This window comes from Neomonachus schauinslandi, chromosome 1, assembly GCF_002201575.2.
Source record: "Neomonachus schauinslandi chromosome 1, ASM220157v2, whole genome shotgun sequence".
NCBI classification, from domain to species: domain Eukaryota; kingdom Metazoa; phylum Chordata; class Mammalia; order Carnivora; family Phocidae; genus Neomonachus; species Neomonachus schauinslandi.
The window spans coordinates 196,092,446-196,113,665 of NC_058403.1; the positions used below are offsets into that span (position 1 = coordinate 196,092,446).

Here is a 21,220-nt window from a genome sequence, read left to right on the forward strand (position 1 = left end):
CCGCACTGAACCCAACACTTGCACAGCAGGCGGGGCTCCCACAGCTGCACCACCCCCATCAGGGCCCGAGCAAGAGGATAGTGGGGGGACACTTAATTACACCCATGAATCATTCTCAAATAGCTCCTGTCCAGCCAGACTCAGGGGTGGCGGTGCCTGGGAGCCCGGAGCTGGAGCTGGGAGCTGGCCTGGGTGCACCAGGCTCTTGGGGGCCTTTCAGTCTGGCAGGCAAGTGGGGGTCTGGGCCAGGCCTCCTGGCCCCTCCTCCTCCCCCGCCTGCTGTGGCCTCACCTCCCCCATCAGTGTGCAGAATTCACCACTGCTGCTCAGCTGTCTTATCTGGGCGGCTGAGGCCAGGGGTTGGAGCGGGACGGACTCCCCCAGACCCAGCCGCCCCTACCCCTCGTTATCTTGCCCCTGCAGCCTCCTCCTGTCCCTTGCAGCACCGCAGATCTTTCCTGCTCCTCTTCCCAGCATCCTCTAGGCCTTGCTTTGTCTGCAGTTGTCTTTTTTCTCTGCCTCTCCCAGTCTGTCCTCTCTCTCTCCCCAGAGCATTATGGTGGTGGTGGTGGTAAGGGGGGTGCGTCCCAAGGCCCAGCTTGCTCCATCCCCAGCTCCTCAGCTGGAGCTGGAGCTAGTCCTACCCAAACCTGAGCCTGACCTTGGGCCTGCAGCTAAGGGCTCCCTTCTCCATGGAGTTCCTTCTGCCCAGGGGCCAGCTAGGCAGGAGCCCCTAGGTTGGAACCCACACTCAGCACTTGCCAGCTTGGTCACCTCCAGCAACTGTTCTGCTTTGAGCCTCAGTTTCCTCTTTAAACCAGAAGAAAGCAGTGCAGGGCCTAAACTGGGTAGGAGGGCCCTGCGTCTGGTTTGTGTCTCCGGGTGGAAAGCTCCCCCGCCTTTCCTTCCATCTTTGGGAAGCTGGGTGAGGGTACGTGGGTATCCCCTGCCTCCAGCTGAGAGCCCTGGGTGAGCTTGCCCCCACTCCCCCTGACTGTAGAGACTGGTCGTGGGCTCTGCCAAGAGAGTATTTCTGTGAGTCAATAATCAGGCTGGTGGGTGAAGGGTGTGCGAGAGGCAGAAATGCATTTTATAGACCATAGAAATTATTTACCTGCTTTGGAAAGAAATGCTGAGACTGAAGCACTCATTGTGCATGGGGCCAGCCTGGCCCGTGCCCCACAGCTGGGCAACAACTTCCCTTCTAGTTGCGGCAGTTGCGGGGCGGGGGGAGGGGAGGGGGGGAGGGTGGCGGGCAGCACTGTCGGTAGGGGACCTGTCAGGAACCTGTGGGGTCTGACAACTTGTTGCTTGCCTGGCTCCACATAGAGTTCCAGTCAGGTCTTCCTGAAATCTCAGAGACCTGGGAGAGGCCCTGGGCCCCTCCAGCACCCCAGAACCTGCCGAGAACCCCCCCACCCCCTAAACCAGGTGGCCCGATAGACGATGGGGTGCTGCCACCTGGTGGCCACCAGCAGCAGTGTCCTTCTCCAGGGCAATCTTCCCCCTCACACCCCACCTTGTCCGTGAGGACACTCATCCCTCGGGAATCAGGTTGACCAGTGGCTGGGCTCCGGGTGCCCTTGAGACCCCCCCAGCCAGACTGCGTGCCTGGGGAGCTTAGCTCAGGCCTGGCTGCTCATCTGGGCTTTGAAACTCGTTTGATGCATGGCCACGACAGCTGCTCCTGGATGGCCCTCAAAGCCTGAATATTGCAGCAGTTGTCCCAGCCAAGTGCAGGCTGGACTTGGGATCCCTGGAGGATCCCTCCAGTTCAGCAAGAGACCCTCCCAAATTTGGCATTTGGGTTTCCCTGACGAGGACATCTGCGCTGCCCTCACAGCTCCCCGTCAGGCATGGGGAGGAAGACCGGCAGCTCTGTGGCCGGGGCACGTTGGGGCAAGGCAGGCCACAGCACACACTCGTCGCTGGCCCTGGGGTTGGAGCAGACCACGATGGGCTGGTAGCGGGGGATGCCTGGGCCCTTGGGGCTTCAGCCTCAGGTCCTCAGGGTGAGAGCCGTTCAGTACCCAGGACTCCCAAATTTGGCCTTGCATGAGAGACCGGAGCCAAAGGTACTGTCAAACTTCCAGAAATGGGCTCATGGGTTCAGATGGAAGGCGAAGGCTGCAGTCACCTGGTTGGGTATGCTGGTGACAGGTGTGGCCAGTGCTGGGAAGTGGGAGAGGGGGCCTCCAGCTTCTTTGAACGGCTGGCTCAGACTGCTAAGGAGGCATGCAGACTTCATGTTTATAGGGGAGCCCATGTCAGGCTCAAAGATGCTATGGTCCAGAGCAGTCTTTGTGGGAGCCCTGAGCCCCTGAAAATGGCGTTGTGTCCGCACCAAGCGGTACAGGACAGATCCAAGTGCCCTTCCTGGTGTGGGGCAGCCCACGTGGGGCTCAACATGGCTCATGGGCCCTGGCTCCCCTGCCAGTGCTCAGCTGTGCCTCAGCGCCACACCCCCCTCCCCCCAAGAGGCTTCCAGTCAGCCTTTGATGAACTGGGTGCATGTAATTAAGAGCTTCCCAGGTCGGGCGCCTGGGTGGTTCAGTTGGTTAAGCGACTGCCTTCGGCTCAGGTCGTGATCCTGGAGTCCCGGGATGGAGTCCCGCATCGGGCTCCCTGCTCGGCAGGGAGTCTGCTTCTCCCTCTGACCCTCCTTCCCCTCATGCTCTCTTTCATTCTCTCTCTCAAATAAATAAATAAAATCTTTAAAAAAAAAAAAAGAGCTTCCCAGGTCTCAGGATGTATGTCTTCACCTGGAAGACCCTTCCAGGCCGGCTTGGTCAGCTGCACTTAATTAGGTTGCTTGTGACTGCCCCCAAGCTCCAAGAGCAGCCCCATGTGCGAGATGCATGAAAGCTCTGGAAGCCAGGCTGGTCTCCTCGCTCCAGCACTGACCCTGGAAGGCAGGACTCTGTCAGCTGGACCCTTACCTTGTCATCCCACAGAAGCCCAGCTGTGGGGCTTCTGCATTTGCCTCCTCATCTTCCAAGCACCCCTGGGAGCCTGGGGTGAGGGCCCCATGAGCACTCTCCTTTCAAGTGCCTCCTGAGTACTTTTCATCCTTTTACAAGGGCCGGGCCTACCTCAAAGTAAGAAAACGGGACCACCCACAAAAGCTGTGACGTTCTAGCTTTGAGAATAAGCTCCCTCCCTGACTATATGCCAAACACGGAGCCCAAGCACTCAGCTCAGTCAGACTGGCAACATGGATCCCCCATCACCACATCCAGCCTCAGACACACTTCCTGTCCTCGTCAAGATGAGGACAAGGATGGGATGACCCCATTTACCATTCAGAATGGTAAACTCTGCAACACCCCTCAGCAGTTCCTCAGCAGCTGAGGTGAGGGGCAGAAAGCGAGTGGAGTGCCACGGAGGGGGACGGGGGCCTCCTCAGTCCCTGCCCCTCTCAGCAGAGCAGTTAACAGCCCGACGCTGCATGCTGGAATAGTCTGGAAACTGGAGACACACAAGTGCTCACACTCACTTTGCTCTTTAGAAAATGGAAGTGGAAAAGCTGACTCCGTTATGACTGAGTTTCCATGAAGAATTTTAAAACACTCTTGAACTTAAGAATCTGAACATGCTTGGGGTAAGGAAAATAACATAAAATACTATTTATAAATGACTTTTAACACACTTATTTCACCACCAGGCTTGACTAGCTCAGACATGCTCGGCACACCTGGTCACCTGAGAATAAAGAGACACAGACACTCATTTTTTAAGGTATTTCTTTTGTAAAGGAGCCAGATTTGGCAACTAGACTGAAAATCTTCCAAAATTCTGTACAAATGTGTAATATACAAATATACACAAGGCTTTTGCCAAGAAAAGACAGCACAACAAATGACAGAGGCGGCTTTGGTGTCACATAACCACCTAGGGCATCTCAACACCCCCTAGGAGTGTGAGGGGCTGACAGACGATGACATGGGCTACACACATAAAACACACTACATTACACTATGTACACTGAAGTATAAAAGACCCACTGTCCCCCCCCGGCCAGCTCACAAGCCCTCTGGCAGGAAGGAAGGCCATTCGCCAGACAGCCCATATAAGGAGAACTCCTTTAAGTGGGAGAACCTTGTAGAATGGAGTGGTTCGCCCTAGAAACTATTAACAGCACAAGGCATGCCCTTAAAGAGACAGGTGCTAAAAAGTGAATTCAGGAGACGGACCCCTCCTTGTGCTCTGAGGAGCTCCTCGTCATCTTTCCCTCCCTCCCTCCTTCTCTGAGCCTCACTCCATCTCAGTGAACCGAGCAAACATGGCCTTCCGGACAGCATCTTTGTAGGAATCTGCACCCGACAGTCCGTATGCACTGCCTTTGGCTCCCAGGCCAGCTCCTTTTAGCCGGACTTGAGCCTAGGGGAACAAAATTTCTGTCAGCAGCTGACAGGTAGGGTGTGGACTGCTCCAACTCCTGCTCGTCCAGGCGACTCCCAAACAGGACCACCCACCAGGGACAGGAGGGAGGAAGCTTGGGAGACCTGGAGTAGGTTTAAGGACTGAAGGAATAAAATGGGCTAAGGAAGATATGCAGAGAGAGACACATCCCCTAACCCTGCCCCCCAGTGCCTGCTCGGCAAGCTTCTGTGCCGAGTAAGGGCTCCAAAGCACTCCACTGAAGCCTAGGAAGGCCTGGTAATTATGGGCACAGATCATAGCAGGACAGCCCGATGTCAGCAGAACTCGCTTGCACAAAACAAACATGTTCTGTCTATAACAGTCTGACCTAAGCTGTGTTGCCAGGTCAGAGAGGGATCGATCACTGGTGGTGCTCTGGTCTAGAAGGCCAGTGGGTGGGGACCTCGGATCCTGAGATTATATCTCAATCTGAGTAAACTCTGACCAACTAAACGATTTCTTATCATGCAAAAAATCCTACTAAATCAAAATTTATTTTATACATAACCAAGATCACTTAGAAAGAAATTAAAGCACAGTACACCTTTTAAAAAATCCAATCTAAGCTACATGGATCTGAGTCGGTGTTCAGTAAGGGACTGTTTCTAACAAAGGACACAGACATACACAGTTCTCAGAAGATGGCTTTTACCCAAAGATACCAAAAGACCAGAAAAATCAAGTAGGGTACCATCCCCAATCCTCCCAACTGACATCTTAAAGGGGGGTGACATAAGCAGAGGCTGCAGGAAGGGAGACTCCCACTGGGTGGGGGGCGCAGCCCAGAGGAGACTGCCCTGTGTGGTGACATCAACCCTCCCCTGGGCCCCAGGCCGTCTGGCTGCTTCCATCTCGTCTCCTCACTAAAATAAGCCTGCAAACCACTGAAGCCCAATCTTACTGCTTACCTCGATGGGGGCTGTGATGCCTTGACACTTTCTTCCCAAACCCGAGCCTTCCCGCCAACCCATGGCCTGCAGCATCTTGTTGCCAATGTTACTGTGGTCAATGCCATCTTTGGTGGGCTGCTCGTAATTCCTGCCAGTGGCAAACACACAGTTACTAAAAACAGCCAGAGCCCCTGCTAACGGAGTGGAAAAGGTGCACAACACATACACAGTGCCAGCATCAAACTGCTTCTTGCGCTTGGGCTCCGGAGGTTCTGGAATGCCGTACTTCTCCCGTCTTTCTGCAGCTCGATCTCGGTATTTCATCTACATCGGAGAACAAACGATGCTAGAGACATTCAAACTTTAATCTGCCACAGCCTGACGTACTCAAACTTCATGATTACCACCCTCAAGGACTTTCCCCATCTGTAGCTTGGCCCCTCAGAGTGGTCTGAAACACCAAACACCCTTGTTTTCCCCCTCACTGCCCTTAGTCCGATCCACTGCGTGTGGAACCTGGCGCAGAGCTACTACATCTGCAACAAGGAGTTTTATTTAATTAGCTGTCGCTGGTCAAGCACTTCGAGAGGCCTGCTGGGCTGTCGGTGCAGCCCAGAGGAGGGCAGAGCTGCCGCTCCTCTCACCACTGGGGACAGACGGCACTAAGGAGGCTTCCAGAGACCTGCCCATCAGTCCCTGGGGAGCTGGCACCATAAACAGTGGAAAAGAACAGGAAAGCAGAAGCCCTAACTAGAGACAGCCAGAACTACAAAATTCTCGTGGGCTGAGAAATCTCAAGTAACTCTGCCCACTGGTTCATTTCTAACCCATGGGCCTCTCTTTGCATTTTAAACCCGGCTGGCATCAACCTGCCTCATGAACTATCAAATGCTTGTCCATTATTGGCCTCACTTTTGCCTCCTTCACCCCAGACCCTGCCCTGTCTACTGCTTCCTTCCCTATCACCTGCAGTTGTCTTATGCCCTGATGTCTCCTGGGCCTAATGGGAAGCCTCCCTCATCACAGGCCGAACAAAATCACTTTCTCCTTACTAAAACCCAGTGTCCTCAACAGCAAGTACTTGGCATGCAGGACCCGTGAGCAGTCTTCAGGATGTGCTTCTGTGCATCCTCACAGACTCAGTGCAGAGCTCACAACGCACACAAAGCCCCCGGGTCCAGGCTACATGAGCCAAAATGGCTGGGTGACAAGTATGTGACAAATCCTACCTTGCCCCTGGGACCCAGAACTAAGTGCTACAAATAAAAGCTAAAGGCAGATACAAGACACTCCTTCCAGTGGCAGAGTGACCCTCAGTCACCTCTCTCTCCCTCAGCTCCAAGGCTTCCAACTCCTGCTCACTCAGCCGGGACCGTCGGTAGATATCCATGTTTTGCTGTACAAGAGATTTGACAGACACAGTAAGAATGCAGACCATCCTGATTTGAAATGTCTAGTTCTATCGGTATCTATTTACTCTAAGAGTCAAAGCCCAATTCAATACAGCACGGCACGAAAGCCAGAGCCTGCTGTATATGGAGCCACCATGCTCCTTGCCACTCTTTGATCTGGAATAGACCATATTAAGAACAGCCTTCTGAAAGGCGATCACTCCAGGCAGGGATCTGCTGAACCTTCACCACTGTCAGGGCACCCGTGTCGCCTCGCTCCCTCCCCTCCCTGCCTCAGATCAGCGCAGAGAAGCACGGCCACCTTGTGAAGGTCTGAGAGCTGCTGGTGCCGGACCAGGGCGTCTCTGTTGGGGAATTGGCGCCGGCAGAGCAGGCAGGCCATCTTCTTCCAGTCGGCCAGCTTCTCTTCCTCACTCTCAAGTCTCTCCACCAGCTCCTCTTCATTGTCACTGTCACCACTGTAAGCAGCAACCAGACCCCTCTGGGGACAAGAGGGTGGTCACTGGACACATACAGTAGGAAGGAGCCATGACTACGTATCTGGGTAAAGTAACGTGTAATTCCAGATGTGCGAGAACCCTCACCCGTGCCATACTTGGACAGCGAACTGCGTTTCGTTCAACTGTGCGCAAGTCAGGTCCTCAAGCGCGGGGCCTGCCAGCCTCCTGGTACCAACCCTCCTGGGGCCCAGGAAAAGTTCCCGGATGGCTGTTTTCAAACTCCTCACCATGAATGAAAACCCCAAATAGAACAGATCAGAGTAATGGCCCACCTAGACCAGTATCTATCCAGCAAAACATGTTTTACTGTCTCAATCTTCTCTTTCCAGACCGTTAAAACACTCTATTTACAAATGCAATAAAACTCAACTGAGCTTAGGAATCCAGCTCTCCAGCTCTCACCCAGAAAACAAAGCCCTGGACATGGATTCCATGTGCAGGAACTGCTCTAAATACCCACGAACAGTGAGCACACCCAGTTTTAAGGAGGAATCACAGCCAAGATGAAGCTTAGATTCCCAGGGAGACACAAAGCACACATACGGCCGTAAGACACCGGTGGTCCTGCCTTACCTTGAGAGGATTCTCCTCGTCTCCATTCCGCACCAGTTCTGGGATGAGCTGCTGCCTTTCTGCTAAGGCTCCCTGGGAAAGAGAGAATAACTCATAAGCCTCAAGTTTTACTTAAGTTCCCATCACGAAGTGCGGCCATTCATGCTACTGTTACCTTTTTCTCAAAGAGAGCAAAGCCAGCATCTGCTGCAGCGGACTCTCTCCTTTCTTCTTCCCTCAAGGAATTAACAGGTTGAAAGCTGTTCTTAAAATTTTCTTTCTGCTTGTTTAAACTCTTAGCCCAGCGTTCCATGTCTTTGGCGATCTAATGCCAAACAACCATGAAAAAACCATTTAGATACATGACTTTAGAGAACAGTCTCCTGTGCCACAGTAAGCAGCCATTAAGAGTCTCACCTCAATCACACGCTCTGCAACAAAACCCCCTTCGCCCTTACTTCTACCTACAAATATCTTCAAGAGATGTTACTGCATACGATCAAAGTCATTAACGAATATTGCTCAAAAGCCTGTGAATATTCTAGGATATTCTTCCCTCTAAGTATGAATACAGGCAGCCGACAAACAACGTATGGTAACATTAGAAAATTACAAAATGCTCTGCGAACTTAATGTAAATAAGATGTGTGGCCCAGTTTTTAAAAAAATCCAAATAAAGCTGACACATGTCCCAACAACAACGAAAAAAGACCAATCCTCCAGAGAGAACTGAGTCCCCTGGCTGGGTCATGGGGTCATGGTCTCGAACCTGCTGAGCTGTTTTGCTCTTGGGTTTCTCCTTCTTTTCCTTCCCCTCTTTTGCAGGAGGTAGGCCCGTCTGCTGGTGGGAGCTGGACTCTGCGGCTGGCACGTACGTCTCCTTCTCTCCATCCCAGTAAAGGTACTGCTGGGTCAAGGAATTGTAGTAGTACTAGAAACAAAGCACAATTAATGCAGACTTCCTGCTTTGTCAAACCATTAAAGGAATATTTTGTTAAAAAGGTATGTCAAGATTGTTTTGTCAAAAAAATTAAACATAGGGGCGCCTGGGTGGCTCAGTTGGTTAAGCGACTGCCTTCGGCTCAGGTCATGATCCGGGAGTCCCTGGATCGAGTCCCGCATCGGGCTCCCTGCTCGGCAGGGAGTCTGCTTCTCCCTCTGACCCTCCCCCCTCTCATGTGCTTGCTCTCTCTCATTCTCTCTCTCTCAAATAAATAAATAAAATCTTTAAAAAAAAAAAAAAAAATTAAACATAAACAAAACATGTTGCAGACCAGTAGTATTTCCTGCCCAGAGAGAAACTACTGTACATGTTGGTATGGTAAGGATGAAGAACCAGCCAGTGAAGAGGTGTGAAACTTCTTGGGCAAAGGTTGAATATGGTTTCTAAAGAGTGTAGTTCCATTAATCTAATCCCTGGGCCTGGAGGGCACCCAAAGAGCTATGTGTCTGACTCCTTTCCACAGACAGACCATTTTATACAAACCAGGTGGCCAGAAGAGGTGGTTTCATTTTTTTTTTTTAAGATTTTTATTTATTATTATTTTTAGTAATTTCTACACCCAGCGTGGGGCTTGAACTCACAACCCTGAGATCAAGAGTCCATGCCCCACCAGCTGGGCCAGCCAAGCGCCCCCTGTTCAGGAGGAGCTTTTAATTACACATCCTCCATGACAACCAGTTAATAGTTCATCATCGGGTTCAACCACCCAGAACCCTTTGGACACCCAGGTAAGCAAACATAGGGTTGTAAAGAGCCAGCTCAGGAGCCTGAAAGGTGGTAAGTGAAGGAACTAGATCTGACGTATGTAGGAAGAACTGCAATGGTGGATAGGTAGCACCCATCTCTCCTCTTCTTTATTCCCTAGTCATTCGCTCTACCTGCTCAGCAGGGACCCAGGAGAGATGGTCTGTTACGTCTCTTCTGGGGAAGGTGGCATGGATCAGACAGAGGAGTCATAACTGCTATGGTCACTAAGAACTGCTTGGGTAATGGTGGTCAGACTTCACAAGCAAGAGAAGTAGAACCATGCAAGGCTTAGCTTGCTCAGGTGGGTCCCTCACTGCTTCACACCTCACTCTCAGAAACCACAAGCTCTCAATGCCAAGTTCCTGTTAAAAGCACTTATTTTACTATTCTATATATACAGATCCTAGTCATAAGTAATTGCTTATTTATGGAGTGTTAAAACTGCCCTTCCTCTTTAAAATAATATACCACTACCCAAAATTAAACATCACCCAGAGATCTAATTTCTACCCGCAAGAATACATTAGGATGCTAAGTAAAAGAGGCTGGACACAAGAGGTCACATGTTATCTGATTCCATTTACATGAAATGCTTTTAGAAGAGGCAAATTTGTAGAGACAGAAAGCAAACAGTGGTTGCTGGGGTAAGGAGGGACTAAGGAGTGACTGCTAATGGGTACAGGGTTTCTTTTTGGGGTGATGAAAACGTTTTGGATTACAAACAAATAAATAGCAAAGGGTATCTGGCTGGCTCAGTTGGTAGAGCATGATCTTGATCTCAGGGCTGTAAGTTCAAGCCCCAGGTTGGATGTAGAAATTACTTAAAAATAAAATCTAGGGGTGCCTGGGTGGCATAGTCAGTTAAGCGTCCAACTCTTGGTTTTGGCTCAGATCTGATTTTGGGGTCATGGGATTGAGCCCCATGTCCTACTCCACGCTCAGTGGGGAGAGACTGCTTGGGTTTCTCTCTCCCTCTCCCTTTGCCCCTACCCAGTGTGTGTGCATGCTCGAACGTGCCGTCTCTCTCACTGAAGTTTTTTTTTTTTTTTTTAAAGATTTTATTTATTTATTTGAGAAAGAGAGCACAAGTGGGGGGTGGAGGGCAGAGGGAGAGGGAGAAGCAGGCGGGAGCCCGACATGGGGCTCGATCCCAGGACCCCAGGAGCATGACCTGAGCCGAAGGCAGACGCTCAACTGACTAAGCCACCTAGGCGCCCCCAAAATAAATAAATCTTAAAAAAAAAAAATCTTAAGGGGGCGCCTGGGTGGCTCAGTCGGTTAGGCATCTGACTCTTGATCTCAGCTCAGGTCTTGATCTCAGGGTCATGAGTTTAAGCCCTGTGCTGGGCTCCACTTTGGGCGTGGAGCCTACTTAAAAAAAAAACAAACAAAAAACCCCCACATACCTAAAAACAAACAAGCAAGGAAACAGTGAATTTTATCTCAATTAAAAAAAAATACACAGGAAGAGAAACCACATTTTCAAACTTCTATCTTTACATAAACACTAACAGCCACCTATAAATTTTAACTTGATAAAATAATCCATGGTACTGTAAGTCAGACTAGAGGTTACTGAAGAGGGCGGGTACTGACCAGCAAGGGGCATGAAGGAACTTTCAGCATGCCAGGAATGTTCTCTCATCTCAGTGCTGATATACATGTGTATACGTGTAAACATTCAAAGAAACGTACACTTCAACTTTGTGTATTTTTCTGTATGTACATTGTACCTCAAAACATTTTTAACCTTTAAATTAAAAATTAAAATCCTAAAGTAGAAATTACATCTTGGTGAGTCTGAAGAACTTAAAACTAATCCGGGCCACTCGCTCCTTTGCAGGAGATACTTCAAGTCATGCCTCATAAATGGATTAAGTGAAACGAAGACATTTCTAGTGAAACTGGGGAGGAAAACAGTGTATGTACCTGTGAGTTGGGGTCATAGTACAGCCCTGTCGTCGGATCGTAGTAATATCCTGACGATTCGTCATACTGGTAAGTGGACGTGTCGGGCACTGCTGCAAAAACAAAAACCAGCACACAGTCATTCCCGGTAAGAAGCGAGTGTTCCTTCAACCTCTAAGCCACTGAGATGCGGCAGGCCTTAATGGTTGTCTTCTCTCATATCCCCAAGTGTCCCTCTGGCACCCACAAAGGGAGAGGAACTCTTACTAGACACAGACAACAACTAGGACCTTCCAACTGTCAACAGCCCCATGAGGTTTGGCTTACCATATTTGGTACCAGGAACTACACCAGTGGGGGAAGCGGCTGGGGCCTGTGTACTTGTGCTAGTGCTAGGCTGTGCTTCCTCAGTCTGGAAAGAACAGCAGCTTCAATATAATTTCAACTGTAAAGCCTCTAAAGAGAACTAAATCACTGCAATCATCCAGGTGGAAGGGCTCCCCTGACAGACACACTGTAAGCAATGATCTAAGGCAATCCTTGAACAAAACACATGCTGACAACTTTCTTCCTAAAGGTCAAGTCGAGGCATGCAGAAAGCATACACCCTGTTTGGAATCTTATGTTTTAAATACATACCCCAATTATGATCTAATACTACATGACAGAGAGAAGTAACGTTGGAATGTCTGTGTATTATTCAATCCTGGCTCACATAGCAGGAAAGGATAATACTTGGACAGAAAAACAAAGTTTCCCCCACAGTCACCAGTTCTGTATTTAGGACGACAGGATTACCGGAGAGCTGGGTGGATTGGAGGTCTGATTATACAGCTGGGGACTCTGGGACACTACGGCCGCTGAGGTGGTGGTCACTGCTGTGCCTGATGATAAACACAGGTGGTTAGCAAGGGCCAAGGCACTGAACTCCAAGCCAAACATCTTTATCTGTAATGCCCAAACTAGCCTTCTGTCTTGGTATATGTCAGGTCTTTTTTTGTTTGTTTGTTTAAAGGTTTATTTATTTTTAGAGGGAGAGAGCAGTGGGAGGGGCAGAGAAAGAGGGAGAGAGAGTTTCGAGCAGATTCTGTGCTGAGCATGGAACCCAAAGCAGGGCTCGATTTCATGAGACCAAGATCATAACCTGAGCCAAAACGAAGAGTCAGCCACTAAACTGACCACGCCACCCAGATGCCCCATGGATGGGTCAGTCCTTAATAACCTAATTCCTACTAAATATCCTGGAACCTGTAACATTATCATTTTTATAATCCTACTAGAATGCTACACACAAAGTTAAATATTCTGCATGATTGTAACAAGAAGGAAGAATCCATAACTGGTCTGGGGTTCAGAAAAGATTTAACTATAAGGCTTTTATAATTCTAGAACAAAAACTAAAGCAAAGACTTCTTACAATGACCTTTCTGACTGATGTCTGGGCACCAGACCACATCCTCTGCTCCCATGAACCTATGTGGGCTCCCATGATTCCAAACATAGCCAGGGGAGATAACAAAGTTGAATTCTAAGAATGAACACTCATCATAACAGTCTCTAAGAAGCTGTTATCCATTCCTGATCTTGCCCAGAACCTTAGGCACACAGTGACAACCCTGAATGTGCACCCTCTGCCCCCGCCCTGCAGGGAAATGGACACGTCCTATCTCCTTAACCACAGCTACTTAAAAAAAGCTAAAACAGAGATGAAGTTTACTACCTGATGCAGATGATGCATCAGATTCCAATCCTCCAGCTTGTTGCTGATAAAACTGTTGGTAATCCTGTGAGTACTGAAGAAAAGTCCACTGTTAAAGCTGCTATTCTCAGACATGCTCTGGAGAGTAGCTGGATGCTGGTTAATCTACCTACCTGAGCATACTGGGCATAGCCATCTTGGCCCGGCTGCAGGTAACTGTAGTCAACACCGCCTCCTTCACCGCTCTGAGACTACAAAATGTCCAAAGAGGAGGACACACAGGCGAGGTTAGTGGACATCAAGGAAAGAAGGCAGGAAGTACTCCCTAAAACTGCCCCTGGAGAGCTCCTAAGACACAGCGGAAAGATCACTTCTGTGACTTTGGGCACCAACACACTACTCTGAAAAAAAAAAAACCCTCCACCTTACCTGGGTGGATGACCACTGAGCAGCAGCGATGGCTGTGCTAGCCACAGAGAAGGCGCTGACCCGGTTACCATCTGGCAGGACCAAGTCTCTGAAACCACAAAAACCTAAGCATGTGGCTCTCTCTCAGTATGCTCCCCATCTGTATCCCCCACACTGCCAAGGAAGAGCAATTCACTCTAGCCTTTGTTGGGAGCCCTCAAATGCTAGCAAGGCCTCATTTCAGAGCAGGAAGGGGTCTCCTTGGGTGAATTCCTTAGTGGGCAAATGTCTCTGTAGTATCACTGTTTACTCTGTATCCTGCCATCTAGTAAGGTGTCTGTTGGATGAGTAATGATACTACAAACAGGAAATTTAAATCTCTAGACTGAAGCTCATTCTATAGGAAGCTATAAGCATGCTGTTCTGGAAAGAATTATTTCAAGATAGGTTTGCACTATCCTGAAGCGGTTTGCACAGCACATATTCTCAACCCATCTGCCACGTGTGCCTTTGTCCTGCTCTGAAGTTTTCTGGCAACTTTTTTCAGGACAGGGGGGAATACACTGTAAGAGAAGAAAGACAACAGTCTCCCTCCCGACCTTGGCAACCAGGGAGGATTGTGTCTCAGTGTCGAGAACATGGGCTTAGGGTACAGTCAGCAAAGCAGCCATGCACAAGTGTGCAAGTACAGCAGTTTGAAATAAGGACAATAAAGCCACTCACTTTCTGGCACTTTTTGCAAAATCAACCCCAATAGTTTTGCCGTCAATTTTCAAAGGCGGATGGAGACTCTGTAATATCTGAAGCAGCTGAGAGGCATCCTGAAGGAGAATGTCAAGAAAGACAATTTTGTCATGTAATTAAAAATCTTCCCCTACCACCTACCCCATTCAAAGAAGTACAGCTTTCTATTAAAAAAAAGCAAAAACAAAAAAACACACACAGTAATTATTGTCTGTGCATATGAAACCTTGAAGAAATAAAAAAAAAAAGCCCTCTGTCCTCCAGCACATTAAGGTATCCCATATTATTAAAGGAGTAAATGCTAAACCAATCTAAAACAAAGCAAGAAGGAAAAATTAAGCTGTGGCTCAAACTTCACTTCTGCCAATTATCTACAGGTATACACATTATTTTTACCACTTATCATATGCAGCCTTAAACTTTGGGCTCCAGGAGCCTTACACATAGTATTACAGTTACATGAACCACATTTGCCTCGCACAACCCAGTTTCTTTTAAAAGGAAAGATTCGGCGAGCACCTCACCATTGCAGAAGACAGCTGCACAAACGCGAAGCCTCTGTTCTGCTGGGTCTGTTTATCTTTTATGAGGCGAATGTTATTGACAGCTAAGGACGCATAGGGAGACAGCGCTGTCATGATGGAATCCACCACAGTGTGCGGGGCTATGTTTCGAAGTATGATTGCTGGTGAAAGAGACAAATGACATATATGTGCATTCCCACCACCAGTGCTTTCCAAGGCAGGCTCAAGGACAAACACAGGAATACATTTTGGGAGATTCCCAGTATATTTTGCACTTTGACATGGAGAAGACTCTAAAACCAATCTTTTATGGGACAAACTTGAAGCCATCGCTGTTCATTAAAAAAGGGTAAGAGAACAAAAACTTCCAACTAAGGTCAACTTCTACCACAAAGGCCAAAAGAGCATAGTGGGACTTACTATCACAGTAGTAATCCACAGACTGAACAGATTCTGTGGTTCCAGGGGGCACTTCCTGTTCAGAGTCTACAAGGGAAGGAGACAGGGAGACTCAGTAACTGAAGACAAAAAATAAACCAGTGTATTTTTAGTAAAGAAATATATTCAAACCCCAAAGTTTTAATTATAAGTAAACGTAGCAGTCATTTTTTCCTTTTTAAACCATCTGTGGCTATAATAAAACATGATTAGTTTTGACGTGATAAATGTGGAATGCAAAAATTGGGCCGGTGGAGGACTGACAGTACCTCAGTACTAAAGAAAAGCAGATGCAGAACGCAAACCAGCGTGAGCTGGCTTAATTTTGGAAAATAAAAGAACTCTCTGCACCCACAATCATCAGAAGCATCTACCCAACGTAAGGTAAGAAAATTTAAGGAGAATATATGAATTACTTGTTGAAATGCCCTACAATCTATACTTTTCCTCAGGTTCGCAGACATTTCAATCAGTCAGGTTTTTAATGCTTATTCCAAACAGCTGAGTTTGGGCTTACCAAACTTGTCCGCTCCACATCGGAAGCATTTTAGTCTTTTCCTGAAATTGTTAAGGCAGCACTGGAAGAAAAAAAGTTTTCTCTGTAATTATTTCTCACAGTAGGCCAGGCTTACTAGTAATGAAGTGGGTTAGAGCAATAGGGCCATGGACAAGTCCCAGTAAGCAAATAAAAAAGCAGAGAGTGATATCATGTAACCAAGACAATGGGGTATTCACCTAAAAATTTAAAATGTTTCACTGTGAAATTTTCCAAGAAAAACAAATCTTGACAGATTTTGAAGTATAATTCCATTTTTATCAAGTTGGGGGAAAGCTTCAGTTCACCCAAAAACCCTACAGCAAACCCTATAGTGGCGAAGTTTTTTCTTGTATCAGAAGAGCACTCACTATATGGACCACTCTATATACACAAACACAATGTAAATGGAATACTGTCTAGTCCCCTACTAGACACGGGCCACATGCAAACAAAGAATCCAAGTACTTTCAGAATGTCAATGGCAACACCCAAGCTCAAAATGGTGCATTGGTGGGGCACCTGGGTGGTTCAGTTGGTTAAGCGTCTCTCAGTTTCCGCTCAGGTCATGATCTCAGGGTTGTGGGATCAAGCCCTACGTCAGACTCACCACTCAGCAGGGAGTCTGCTTGAGATTCTGCCCCACGCGCCCAGCCCACCCACCACTCGCACACGTGCTCTCAAATAAATCAATCGATCAATCTTAAAAAAAAAAAAAGGTGCACTGGTGACAGGACCATAATGTTCTTCTTTTAATTTTTATTATTTTTTAAAGTAAGCTCTATGCTCAACATGGGGCTTGAACTCATGACCCTGAGATCAGGAGTTGAATGCTCTACCAACTCAGCCAGCCAGGTGCCCCGACAGGACTATAACCGATCTTTCATAACTTGAACAGGGTCAGAAGGATTTAGTTAATTTAATTAAGAGACTATGCCATAAGTTGACAGAGACCTCTAGAAATCAAGAAACAGTAAAGTGGAACAAACCTAAAATCCTAATTGAAACACTGAGCTTAGAACCTGGATCTTTTTTTTTTTTAATGTAATCCTTTTTTTTTTTTTTTAAATTTCTTATTTATTTATTTGAGAGAGAGAGAGAGAGAGAGAGAAACAGCATGAGAGGGGATAGCGTCAGAGGGAGAAGCAGGCTCCCCGCTGAGCCGGGAGCCCGATGCGGGACTCGATCCCAGGACCCTGGGATCATGACCTGAGCTGAAGGCAGTCGCTTAACCAACTGAGCCACCCAGGCGCCCTAGAACCTGGATCTTAATAAATAAAACGGCTAGTGTTCTACAGACTCTATTATCTACACAGGAAAACCCAAAGAAAGTCACAAAGCATGAAAATTCCCCTAGGATTAAAAAGCTGGTGATTGTATACTTTTTAGTTTCCTTGTTCAGACAGACAAAGTAAAAAACAACAAAAACCTGAAGGAGTTTTGCCTGTTTGGTAAGAGTACATGCTTACCTTGTTACAAAGCCAATCTTCAAACTTAGGTCTGGGATTGCTATAATGCATTGCAATGTGCTTTCCTTGAATCACCAACTTTTTCTGTAAAAAAAGAAGTAATTAGTTATTCCCATTGTGAGGAACATGTGTCCATTTTCCCAGGGCAGAGCACACTTCGGAAAAATCAGTGCTCTGGAATTAAATGGACAACATACGGGGAGGACCAACCACCGCCACCTATACTCTGCCCATCCAATCCTTCAGATAGGCAGTAAGAGAATGGGATGCGGAGTAAAGGTAAACGGAGTCAGGGAGTGCTGAGAAAGCTGCCAAACTCTAACCGCTGACATGCACCAGGCCGTGTCTCCAGCAGAGACAGAAGTCCTAACATTCAGCATTGCCAGGCTGCCTGAGAGTGACAGTCTATTTCAAAAAGCAGAAGACACAACTCTCCCAGTTCTGAGATTGCCTCCTACTTTAGCCTCAGTATGGTGTCCTTGGGCTTTGCTTCACTTTTCCCCCAGTCCCCCGTCCTTATGCAAAGTAAAAGCTTTTCTATTTCCTCTTTTCCCCAAACTCCTGCTTCAGGATGTGTCCTCTGGGGGACGAGGGGAGGGGAGCTCAGTTTTAAAGGGAATGTGGTTACAATTCTTTCTTTGGAGGGCCTATTCTGAATGCCATCGACTCTAAAGCAGCTAAATGAGATTTCTTCCTGCCAACTGAAACCATGTTTTATGTCCTAGGTGACAGATGTGTTTTTCCCTGAAATACAAGGTACCCTCTTCAAGATGAGTAACCAGGAGGCCAATGAAGTTTCTTCAGGGGGGTCAGAAGAGTTCGTAAATGTATACACCACCTTGCCCTTCAAGTCAAGCATGTGACTAAAAGGGATGCAACTTTAAAAGGTCAAAACTTCGAGCTCAATCAGTCTAGCCAAGAGTATACCCAGCACCTGCCCCCAAAGAGCCTTCATTTAACAGGAGCACCTTTTCTTTTGCTTTTTATGGGGCGGCAAAGGGGGGAGGGAGCGGGTGTTCTGACACTATCAGAACAGATTTAAGGAGGAGGTTAGATATCCAGATTTTTAAAAGGAGTCTAACCCCTCTAAATATACATACTGTTGAGCAATTTGGTTCTTGCAAATCCTGGAAGAGTTAAGACATGCTGTGAATGTTGTCTCTGCAATATCTAAAGGCAAGACTGCATGTCTGGCCAAGAGGAAAGAGCTGAAGGGCCAGCCACTCACTGTGTTGTACAGAAACAAAAATGAAGCTGGGAGATATGTCAGAAGATCATCCCAGTAGGAGGGGTGTGTGCTGGGGGAGACTCCAAACTATCACTGAGTCCCTAATCCTATTGGCCTTTTATTTCTGGAGTGAATTTGAACTGTAATGAAATATTACACGTGAACTTAGCTTTGTATACATTAAAATTGTGGAGATTTTTAAATGTCTTGGGTTTTAATTTCCTTGGAGTTTTAAACTCCCAGGCAAGCCATTCTGATACAGCCACTGCATCAAAAGATGCTGTCACGTCAAGAAAGCAGACTCACATGAAGCCTGTGTGTAAGTTCTGAATTTACTAGGATGGTGTCCACAGTATGAAATGAATGAAGTTCTACTTCTGTAAGTTCAGGCTGTCATCTCTGGTTTAAGAAAATGAGAGGCTTAAAAATCTAACAAATCATTCAATCAAAATGATACCCTCATTAGTGAGTCTTTGTTATAAATAGCAATATATTACCAAAGAATATAACTTATTTATGGGTGATAAATCATAAAATGCTGCAGAAAAGCAACATAATGAGTTAAGCAAACCTCCCAGAACGCACTTGTTTAAGGCATTCAATACTGTCCTTTGGAGTTTTGGCAAAAAATGTTATTTAAGTGCCAAGTACTGAACGTCATCTTGACAAACTGTAGAACACTTCAGTTAATGCTACATCAAAGAGCCATCAATGATTTGCTTTGAACAGAATATAAAAGGCATTCTCAGGGAGATTAGGATGTTAATGCCACTTTAACTAGATCAGACAGCAGCAGGACACCAGCTCCCAGGCTAATCTCATCAGACTTATTGTTCATAAATTCCATGAGGTCCTTAAATAGTCCTTGAAGACCCACATGAGCACTTAGGCCTCCTGGAGGCTTGTGGCCTCCAAGCAGAAATAAGGAATAACTTCAAAATGCCTGTAGCAAACTTCTAGTGTGTTCTCTTCACTGTCAAATCGAGAGTTGGATATTTTAATATTACTCTCAATGGACATAATGAATAGGAACATAATCGGTAGCGGAAAAGGGAACGTCAAGATGTTCTGATAATCACCAGACAGGTATTCAGTGATTAACAAAGCTCTGCCAGGCAGCCATGTTTAAAGGCAGAGCAAATTCTACAATGCAGTCCTTGCTGCTGTATTTATCCTAATACTATCAATTTTAATATATACAAAGCTTTTCTTTAAAAAAAAAATCACTCCTTTGGAACAAACCACTCCTTCAACCTTTTTGTTTGTTTTTTGTTTTTAAATTGTACAGACTTGTTCCATTTTCATGAATATCTAGACTTGGTGAGTGAAGCAACCTGATTGGCTTCCATCCAGCTGGTAGCATCTTGCAAGTGATAAAACTCCACGAAGGCGAAACCACGGCTTACACCTAGAGACAGCATTCAGATATAGACGGGATACTCGTGTTAGTCAGTTCCTTTATAACAGGTGAATCTCTCTCCCACTGCTTCAACACTGCGTGACAAAGCCAATTGGGAAGCAGCTTTACAAATGTGACTTGACTTGGGGATCTTCTTGATACTTTGCCATGGCAAGGAACCAAGCCGCCTGAACTAAGTGCCACTCGATTTGATTCCACGCTTAAAAAGTAACCATGCAACCGACTACAAACAGTCAAACAAGGAGTTTATAAATCACTACTTACCGAAGGAAAAAAAAGTCCCTAAAAACAAAGTTTTTAAAAAGGTCCTCAGGTGCTCTCTAATATCGTTTTCAAAGAGTCACATTCCTTAGCCATGGCAAACCTTTCATTCTGAATTCATGTGCTTGAAGACTGGGGGAATCAGGATGGTCTTTAGGGGCTGAGGTGGGAATGGGGAAGAGAGCCAGAACAGCCGGAACTAAGCAAGCTCTCACCTGTTTTCCTCTTCATCAACCTCACGTCCGCAGGCTGAGGACCTTCAAAGGACTCCATCATTTCTCGAATCTGCAGAGTTTTACACATTTATAGTTAAAGCTTGAGCCATAAACTATTCCACATCAAAGAAAGTTCAAGGACCAGAAACTGCATCAACTGCTTAATCAGCCAAGTTTTTAACTTCTACCACCAAAATTTAATCATTTTAAAAACAGAATAAGGGGCGCCTGGGTGGCTCAGTAGGTTAAGCGGCTGCCTTTGGCTCAGGTCATGATCCCAGGGTGCTGGGATTGAACCCCGCCATCGGGCTCCCTGTTCAGCGGGAAGCCTGCTTCTCCCTCTCCCTCTGCCTGCTGCTCCCCCTGCTTGTGCTCTCTGTCAAATAAATAAAATCTTAAAAAAAAAATAAAAAAAATAAAAACAATAAAAAAAAAAAGAACACTTCTCATAGAAATGAATGTACTGTAACAGCCTCGAAAGCATTCTTTATATGCTGCCTGGGAATTTCTTTCAGGTACAAGTATTTATGTTACAATGAACAGTCTTGCTGGGGTGCCTGGTGGCTCAGTCGGTTAAGCATCTGACTTGATTTCAGCTCAGGTCATGATCTCAGGGTTGTGAGATCAAGCCCCGTGTTGGGCTCCGCACTTGGCGGGGAGTCTGCTTGGGATTCTGTCTCCTTCTGCCCCTCCCTGCTGGGTGCACTCTCTCCCTTTCTAAAATAAATCTCAGGGCACCTGGGTGGCTTAGTCGGTTAAGCATCTGCCTTCGGCTCAGGTTATGATCTTGGGGTCCTGGGATGGAGTCCCGCATTGAGCTCCCTGCTCAGTGGAGAGTCTGCTTC

At 47.1% G+C, this 21,220-nt stretch overlaps 1 protein-coding gene across 4 annotated transcripts in view; it reads right to left on the reverse strand.

Annotated features, from left to right (window-relative positions):
• Window positions 1-3,726: 3,726 nt before the first annotated feature.
• The window catches only part of RBM5 (RNA binding motif protein 5), a 34,440-nt gene continuing 16,946 nt past the window's right edge, over window positions 3,727-21,220 (reverse strand). For 2 of the 4 annotated variants that reach the window (XM_021686879.1, XM_021686878.1), the window contains exons 5-24: window positions 20,376-20,445; window positions 19,814-19,887; window positions 17,252-17,335; window positions 15,765-15,825; window positions 15,230-15,295; window positions 14,810-14,970; window positions 14,265-14,362; window positions 13,563-13,650; window positions 13,307-13,384; window positions 13,155-13,227; window positions 12,233-12,318; window positions 11,762-11,846; window positions 11,456-11,547; window positions 8,546-8,707; window positions 7,952-8,101; window positions 7,798-7,869; window positions 7,026-7,205; window positions 6,634-6,708; window positions 5,331-5,636; window positions 3,727-4,380 (exon numbers count right to left, since the gene is read on the reverse strand). In XM_021686879.1, coding sequence (XP_021542554.1) covers window positions 4,255-4,380; window positions 5,331-5,636; window positions 6,634-6,708; window positions 7,026-7,205; window positions 7,798-7,869; window positions 7,952-8,101; window positions 8,546-8,707; window positions 11,456-11,547; window positions 11,762-11,846; window positions 12,233-12,318; window positions 13,155-13,227; window positions 13,307-13,384; window positions 13,563-13,650; window positions 14,265-14,362; window positions 14,810-14,970; window positions 15,230-15,295; window positions 15,765-15,825; window positions 17,252-17,335; window positions 19,814-19,887; window positions 20,376-20,445 — 2,187 coding nt within the window. In that variant the 3' untranslated portion in view covers window positions 3,727-4,254. Of the gene's footprint in view, window positions 4,381-5,330; window positions 5,637-6,633; window positions 6,709-7,025; window positions 7,206-7,797; window positions 7,870-7,951; window positions 8,102-8,545; window positions 8,708-11,455; window positions 11,548-11,761; window positions 11,847-12,232; window positions 12,319-13,154; window positions 13,228-13,306; window positions 13,385-13,562; window positions 13,651-14,264; window positions 14,363-14,809; window positions 14,971-15,229; window positions 15,296-15,764; window positions 15,826-17,251; window positions 17,336-19,813; window positions 19,888-20,375; window positions 20,446-21,220 lie in introns of those variants that run through there. The other 2 variants (XM_021686880.1, XM_021686881.1) reach the window with 2 other exon arrangements.